The sequence below is a fragment of the Dendroctonus ponderosae genome, unplaced genomic scaffold (genome assembly GCF_020466585.1).
Source record: "Dendroctonus ponderosae isolate FM_Combo_2020 unplaced genomic scaffold, Dpon_F_20191213v2 Dpon_F_20191213_6, whole genome shotgun sequence".
In the NCBI taxonomy this organism is placed as follows: domain Eukaryota; kingdom Metazoa; phylum Arthropoda; class Insecta; order Coleoptera; family Curculionidae; genus Dendroctonus; species Dendroctonus ponderosae.
The window spans coordinates 837,698-845,599 of record NW_026018814.1 but is presented as its reverse complement, the minus strand read 5'-3'; the positions used below and the strand labels follow the sequence as shown (position 1 = coordinate 845,599).

Below are 7,902 nucleotides of genomic sequence, written 5' to 3'. Positions count from 1 at the left end.
TTAGCCCCATTTGGTTTGTCTTAGTCAGTTTTTTGATAAAAATTAAGCACTTTAGAGCAATATTCTACACGGTGGCAAAGGAAACAGTGCAAAGTTGTGGAMATTTCGGCATGCCTCTAGTTAGAAGAAAAAATATTTTTCGGATCTCACTACCAAAARTTTGAGGCTGAATCAAATATCTCGAAACGGTTTCTCAAKTTTTCGGCCATCTCTTTATTTACAGGGTGGTCTCAAGAAATCACGTTTTTGSTCTTGGARGGATAACTTTTCTGATTTTGGTCCGACTTTCACGATTTTGACCTCATGTTGAAGCTAACAATTCASAGAKAATTTAGGACAAAAAATTCCGTATACAGGGTCACATCAAAAATTATCCAACCCGGAATTTCCCCCGAAATCRGACCGTCAACTGAAGTGAAGTTCACTCGRAAATATTTCGTTAGCTCATGCAATCCGGATACAATTTTTTTCTGCAGGTACAGCTRAARCTTCAACATGAACCCTAAATTTTGAAAGTGGGTTYAAAAGAAAAAAAATGTTTCACTGCAAGACCAAAATGTTTGTTTTTTCAGGACATTTKTTCTCTTGTGGTTTGCAAATAGTTTTTTTCTGTAAATAAACGAGATGGGCGTTAAACTCAAAAAATTGGCTAGAKAACTTACTGCATGTGCAAAAAAAACGTTTWTCTRTCCAACTGAGAACACTTGAGAACAGAATGTTCAGCAATTTTGCATTGTTTCATTTGCCACCCTGTAGAAAATTTATGTGAAGCAGTAATTTTTTTACAAAACCGCACGCTAACTGCCAAAGAATAGCGTTAGATAACGCATCAAACCGAAATGCAAGCGGTTGCAGCCAGCAGAATTTATCCAGTTCCAAAGCTGGTCCAAATTTGTCAGTGCAACATTGCTTTTGTTTGTAATTGGAAAATTAAAATRTTAAATTTTTTTCTTGGAGTTTTAGCTCAATATACGCTTTTCTTCATTTGCCGTCAACCGTTTACTTTTGTGTTAATTTTATATTATTTCTTATAAATTTAATGGTGATTTTACGAAATTTCCAATGGAATCCACCCAAAGTGGAATATGTGAAATTAGTCTCCAGTGTTGCCGCTAATAAGATAATTTCCATATTTTCTCTATATTAAGTCTGGTTTGGAGATTAGCCCAAGTTTGCGGTAATGTTGCATATTCATCAATTAGTCAATGATTTTCACGTCTATGCCAATATTAGCATATTCACTACTAAATTTGCAAGGAAATTCTGTTCGGTTGATGGATATTATCAATAAATAAAATTTGTCGGACTAAAACCAGTCAATTCCCAAAATTAGTTTTATTTTTTTATGCAAAGTTTCAACGGGTTTTGAGAGAGAAATCGGCAAATAAAAGCATCGGAAAGTTGTTTTTTTGCATCTTTATAGCTTTTTCCGATTTTTTCAAATGGTTTAGTTCAAGCAGTTTCAATTCAACTTTATTAACAGGAATTAACAAGATGCTCGTCGAAATTTTGGCAATAACATAGAATATACAACAAGAGAGAAGAGAAAGACGAGAAGCAAGTCACGAGCCTTTATTGGAGTAATTAACGCTATCAATGCAAATTTCGAAAAATTCTTTATAGAAATTTATAAATTAAATTAAAAAAAACTACCAATTTGGCTCTAAAATGGCCTTTTGAAGGCCTTAATTTACAGTTAAAATCACAATAATTAGCGGCTACTAGATGCAAAATTCTTCTCGTTGAAAAAAAAACTACTTCGAAATTAGATTTTTGCTTTTGCGGCCATCGCATGAAACACATGATTTTCTGGTTATTGTGGTTCTGATGTTTCGCTAGCATGCCTGGCTACCATCTTCAGAATTGTCTCACCTGAAATTCTCCGATTCGCGACTTAACTTTGTGCACCTGCTTCTATACAAATCTTTCGTTACAATTATTGACACAAAAAAATAAAGCCCGTAATTGAAACGAAAACCTAACAGTTTCTTGGGAAATGATTGTTTGGCGGCCGTTTGAACAATTAATGATTTTCGGGTTATTGGGCTGTTTTTTCGCTTCAGCGAGCAACCAACCGTTGAAGTTGGTCGCCATGAGTGCTAGCGAAACGTCGGGACCACAATCCTATCGTCCAAAGCCTAATAATTCAATGCAAAACAGTTTTTTTAGAGGCTTTTTGGATCATTTTCCTTAATATATTGGAGCACAAAAAAGTGAATTTTCGAAGAAGAACTTCAGATTTTCAGCTAAACAGACTTGGCACAATAAAAAACGTATTAAAACAATTAAACTGTTGGAAGCCCAATGAAAACTTGGCTAGTTATGACCCTGCCCCGTTCCAATCATAAATTTTCTCAACTTCCAAGTCGTAAATCCGCACCAACTAGAGGTGGGATAAACGGTTATTTTTCTGTAACAAGGTTACAACGTTCAAGTTTCACGTTGATAACAGGTTTCCAAATGGGGTTCCAAAAGGAACATGTTACTTTTTAAATTTCATTAAACATGCGCAATGATAATGATGGTAGAAATAGTAATGACAAATAATGATTTAGTTTATTAAAACAATATTTCTTAACTAAAGCTTTTAGATAAAATTAAATATTCTAAAATAAAAAAACAAAACATGGGTCAGTACCTGCTTAAAGAACTGATAATATACTAGATAAAATATATAAATAAAAACTGATTAAATAAAATATACGCTTTATTTGCAAAGCTGTTTAAAAATCTAATTTTTATTTAAAATTGAATTAACGTTTAAAAATAAAATTTTTTGCAGATGCTTTTTACTGAGTTCGAAGTATTACCCGAGTTAATTTTGGTACCACCAAAAAATACTTTTAAAAAATATGTCGACCTTACAACGTCTATATAACTAACTTTAATTTCATCTTGTGACTGAATTTATATCTAAAAATGGCAAGCTTTCCATTTTTTTAAGATCTGGTGGGATCCAATGGTCACTGAAACTGCTGCAACTGCATAAAGCGCTCGACGATGCCGCATCGGTTCTGTGCAGACGCGAACCACTTTTTCAGGTTTATGAGACGGTTCCAAAAATAACCGGTTAAATCTGCTAGCTGTAACTGCGGTTTCAAGTTACACGTTTGTAACAATGTTATTTTAGCGGTTACGTTAAATACCGACCATCCCTAGCACCAACGTCATTTAGCTTGCAACGCTCAATAAATCCAATATTTAATAAACGTCTGGATATAAATATTTATTCTGGAACAGATTCCAGTCGCATTCTTAGCATAGTTTCGGGAAAAATGAGCGCCCAATGCTGAGTATGGCATGCCGATGAAGCATCGGATTTATTCTTGTTGTAGGCGTGGGCTTTATTAATTTTTGAAAATTTGCCACAAAATGCTGACAAGGCCGATATTAACGACCTCATTAATGCCTGCAATCTGTTTTCACATTTGTAAATTATTTATTGTTTCGCGCCGTTAGTCCGAGTGGGCGTCCTGGACTGACCGAAGTGAAGTTCCACTGTAAGAAAATCGTGTTGTCATATTAAAGATTCCTCGGTCTACAGCCAAAAAAGTGTCCCAGGCAACTGTTGAAAGATCTCTGGTATTCAGTGAAACAGTGACAATATACAGAGTGTCAGGTTTGGAGCAAATGCCTTGTGTTTTTGCCAACTAGTTTCCCGATCTTCTGCAGTCAGTTGCAAGCTGTTGGTTGGGTAGATTGCATCGATATTAACTGAAGTTTGGTTTGTATTTGTTATATAATTAACAGCCTTCATCCCAGGTGCTGCGTAAGTTTAGCAGAATGTTTTAATTTGATTCCTCTTTGCTTCAAGTGTAGCTCAACTGAAAAGTTCTAATCCGAAAATAAATGTTTAAATGCTTATATAAATATTTTTTAAGTGATAACTTTTTATGGGAGGGTGAACCGATTTTTCTCGGTCACGGCGACCCCCACTCCGGCCTCAAATGCACTTTTTTGTTAGTCCGGGTGCATCTGTAGATCTGATAAACTTTTTAAATACACATTGCGTTATTAAACTGAGAGTGATTTAGATTTATCAATTATTGAGTGTGATATTATTATTATTAAATTAAATTTGACCTATTCCTGATCCATTTATAAATGATTAGACTAACAAGAATATCAAAATTTTAAAATAAAATTATTATTGCCATCATGCGTTAAACAAGTTCAATATTTTACGGTTTCTATAAATTTATGAAGTTATCACTTCTGTCGAGCGTCCCGTGACGTACACCATTTTTTTTAAAGGCTTTTGTTTCTCAATGTGCAAATCGAGCATTTGTTGCACAGTGAGTGTCGATTGCTAGTCTAATTTATTTAGGTATCGATTTTTAGGCGCATCTAACGTATCGAAAGCGACGAGATTGAAAATCCAAAAAAATCTGATGCTGTGAATAATTCATCACTTGGCGCGTTGTGTACTCGAAAAGTTTATCATTGAACAAATCGGTTAGTTAGAAGACGGTTTTTCCCTAAATTGACTTTTTTAATGAAGAACTTAGCTGTTGAGCTGGAAATGTTCAGTCCACGTTCACACTTGGAAATTCGAACCGCTTTTGCCCATTCAGTGTTGATGATTGATTTTAGGTAAATGGAAAACTGGAGAAGTTTGCCACAATTTTCCAGGACTTTTTATACGATTTGGAAACCTTGCGGCCAAGTTTATGGGTTCAGTGCAACAAAAGACAACATTTGAGGACAAGAACGCACAATAATTCCTTTATAGCCCCAAAACGGGAAAAAATCATTCTGAAACACCCTGTGTAAACGTTGATTTCTGGATTTCTGAAGTTTTGTCCATCAAGGAAAATCTGCAGCTCTCGAGCTGGTTTCGTGCGGATAAATGTTTTTATGATTTTTTTATAAATATGCAACGAATAAAGAAAACGCAGTTTTTCTTATAAGCCAAAAAGTTGTCCTTTTGTGGCCATTGCGTGCTACTGAAGAGTTTTTCGGGCTTTCAAGCAGTCGTGAAAAAAGTCCTTTTTCCCATGGCTTCACAGCCAAAGTCACCAGTTTTACCACAAAAAATGGTCAAAATAGCTCAGATTTTGCGGGCTTTGATTGGGATTGATTCAGAACTTTTTCGATTTTAGCAGCCCGAAAAATTCACCAGTTCTTTATAATATTTTTTTCAGCAGGATTAAAATCTCCAGAGATGCAAACTGCTCGATGTGCAAAACACGCAACAAATTTCTGTTTAAAAAATGTCTCCTAAAAACATATTTTCTGAGCTGAGAAATAGCTGACTAGTCACTACAACATTTTCTTAATGTTGAGACGCCGTGGGAAATAATTTTTCTCCAAAGGTTTCGCTCGCACGAGCGCTTTGTACCTTCAGAGGTGTTAAAGCCATTATTTGTGCTCGCTTAACGTTAGGGAAAAGTGTTTTCCATTATGACCGAACAGCCCGAAACCACAAAAAGTGGTCAAAGAGATTTTGCAAAAATTAAGCATCGAGCAACTATTTCAAGCAAGAAAAGTCTTCGAACTGAGCTCATAAAGGGCTTAAAATGGCCTGAGAAAAATACTTGAAAATTGCGCAATTTCCAGCCAACTGATTAAGTTCTTCATCCAATCTGCCAGTAGTTATTCTGCACATACGCTGCAAACACAGGAAATAAAACATTTTTCTTATCAAAATAAGTTTATTCTTCCATTGAACACATTCATATGCTTAAGTTAAATACATAGAAACAGTTTTCTTTGTGGCAAAGAAAAATGTAATGTTGTGTCGTTCGTGTGATTTCTTTGGTGTTTCGCTTTGCGGATACAGTTAAGTTGCGTATTTATACAATAACAGTATATAGGTCGAAGCCTTAACAAAACGATAACAGTAAAATTATATAAAAATACATTTGTGCACATAGTAAAGATATACCTAATAGATTCGGTGCCTTACAGCAATGCCAGATTGTCTGGAAAGGGGGGCTATTTGGGAGGTGTTCAGCAAGTTAAGTAGCTCCAAATGCCCGAAGGCTGTAGGTGTAAAAAGGCAGAGAAAGTAGAGGTAAAAATAAATAAATAGTGGGTGATAGAGACAGGGATTATTCAGAAGCGGGTGCAGAATCAGTAACTTCGGTAATTTCCGGCTTTTCTTCAATCTCAATTTTTTTACCGTCGGCTGTAAGGAAGAAAACCACAACATCAATACACACGGTTAGGTTGAAACCCTTATTAGTTACAGTAGTAGAAGTGGGAGGAAAGAAAGATGAAGCATTTGAAGCCTCAAAGCGGCCGCCAGCCAGCTCAAATCCCTGATCTTCCTTTCAACAAATCGCTTCCCAATATTTGAAATGCTTACTTTTGCTCGAATCGCCACTGTAGGCCTTCTCCTGCTTGAACTTGTTGATGTAGTAACTCAACAGTTGAATATCGCTCTGCATGGGATTATCGTACAAATAGATATGAGGCCTCCTGTCGTACGCTCTTGCTCCTGCATATGATACACTAGCTAGACGGCCAGATCCTAAACATTTCGTTAAGTCACACAAAAATCTACCAATTGAGGGAATGGCCATGGTTAAGATGAAGCAGAAGCTGATGCGAATCTTTTCTTCAGAAGAACTCAAAAAAACAATCAGGTTTTTCCAGGTTGAACAGTTTTTGACTCAAATTGTTTGGTGAAGAGATTGGTCGATGTTTTAACGACAAGGTTTATGAACTGTTTGCGTTGCCAAAATGTCTTTTAATATTTTCCTTTTAAGAAACTTCACCTATTTTTTCGCTCTTGGCAAAATAACATTTAAATCCGGCGGCATTTTTTCTAGGTGCTTTTTGCGCTTGCATGAAATGGGCAGAAAATTGCGTTTTAATGAGCCTTCTCAAACATTTTCAAAACAATGTCAAACATGCATTAAGTTCATTTTTCTAGAAGTTTTCTATAAGAGAAACGCGAAAAAAAATCGAAAAAATTAATGCGCTCGTTTGCTGATAGAATGCAATTTTCCCCAATTTATTGGAGAAACAATTCGATGCGATGAGCAGCAACGAATGCGATCGAAAAATTGCATAATTTTCTGCGGACTTTTTGGGTTTTTTTTGTTTGCTAATTTTGCATCTCTCGATGCTGGCAGCAGAGTGGTCAGGAATGAGGAGTTTGGTTATTTTTTCATTTTAATGTACTTCAGATGTTGAAAATCTGTTTTTATGGAAGCATTTTCTCAACAAAAATTAGCCTTTTTTTGAACCGACACCAAACAACAATATTGAAATTTATGTTGGTTTTTCCGAAATTGCTCCAATTTATTGTGGAAACAATAGCGAAATGTACAGTAAACGACGGCGCAGAAAATTATTTTCAATTTATTGGCCAATAAATTGAGGAAAAGTGTAATACCAGCATAAGAAATTGATCAAAGTTAGGCAAAGAACGACTCTATTGAGTTTGATGGAAACAAGCATCAAAACTGGCCATGGACATTCATTTAAAAATTTTGGGAATATTTTTTTTGATGCTGATTGTTTGGCAAAACTTGTAAGGAAAATCTTAAGTTTCAAGAAAATCAATTTTTCTACAGTTTGATTCACTTTTTCGTTGGAAAACCATTCTTCTGAACATGGAAGTCAGGCAAAGAACGACTCTATTGAGTTTGATGGAAACAAGCATCGAAACTGGCCATGAACATTCATTTAAAAATTTTGGGAATATTTTTTTTGATGCTGATTGTTTGGCAAAACTTGTAAGGAAATTCTTAAGTTTCAAGAAAATCTATTTTTCTACAGTTTGATTCACCTTTTCGTTGGAAAACCATTCTTCTAAACATGGAAGTCTGGCAAAGAACGACTCTATTGAGTTTGATGGAAACAAGCATCGAAACTGGCCATGAACATTCATTTAAAAATTTTGGGAATATTTTTTTTGATGCTGATTGTTTGGCAAAACTTGTAAGGAAA

The 7,902-nt window shown here is 35.3% G+C and overlaps 1 protein-coding gene and 1 long non-coding RNA gene across 2 annotated transcripts in view; one reads left to right on the top strand and one right to left on the bottom strand.

Moving 5' to 3' along the window:
* The first annotated feature begins 3,327 nt into the window (after positions 1-3,327).
* On the top strand, positions 3,328-4,910 carry LOC125504759. The gene is made up of 2 exons (XR_007281675.1): positions 3,328-3,769; positions 4,594-4,910. It is a non-coding gene; the product is annotated as an uncharacterized LOC125504759 (long non-coding RNA).
* Positions 4,911-5,634: 724 nt separating this feature from the next.
* The window catches only part of LOC125504758, a gene marked incomplete at its 5' end in the record, with an annotated part of 39,586 nt that continues 37,318 nt past the window's right edge, over positions 5,635-7,902 (bottom strand). Inside the window, 2 exon segments of the mRNA XM_048667170.1 lie at positions 5,635-6,130; positions 6,311-6,475. Of these exon segments, the coding sequence (XP_048523127.1) occupies positions 6,054-6,130; positions 6,311-6,475 (242 nt within the window).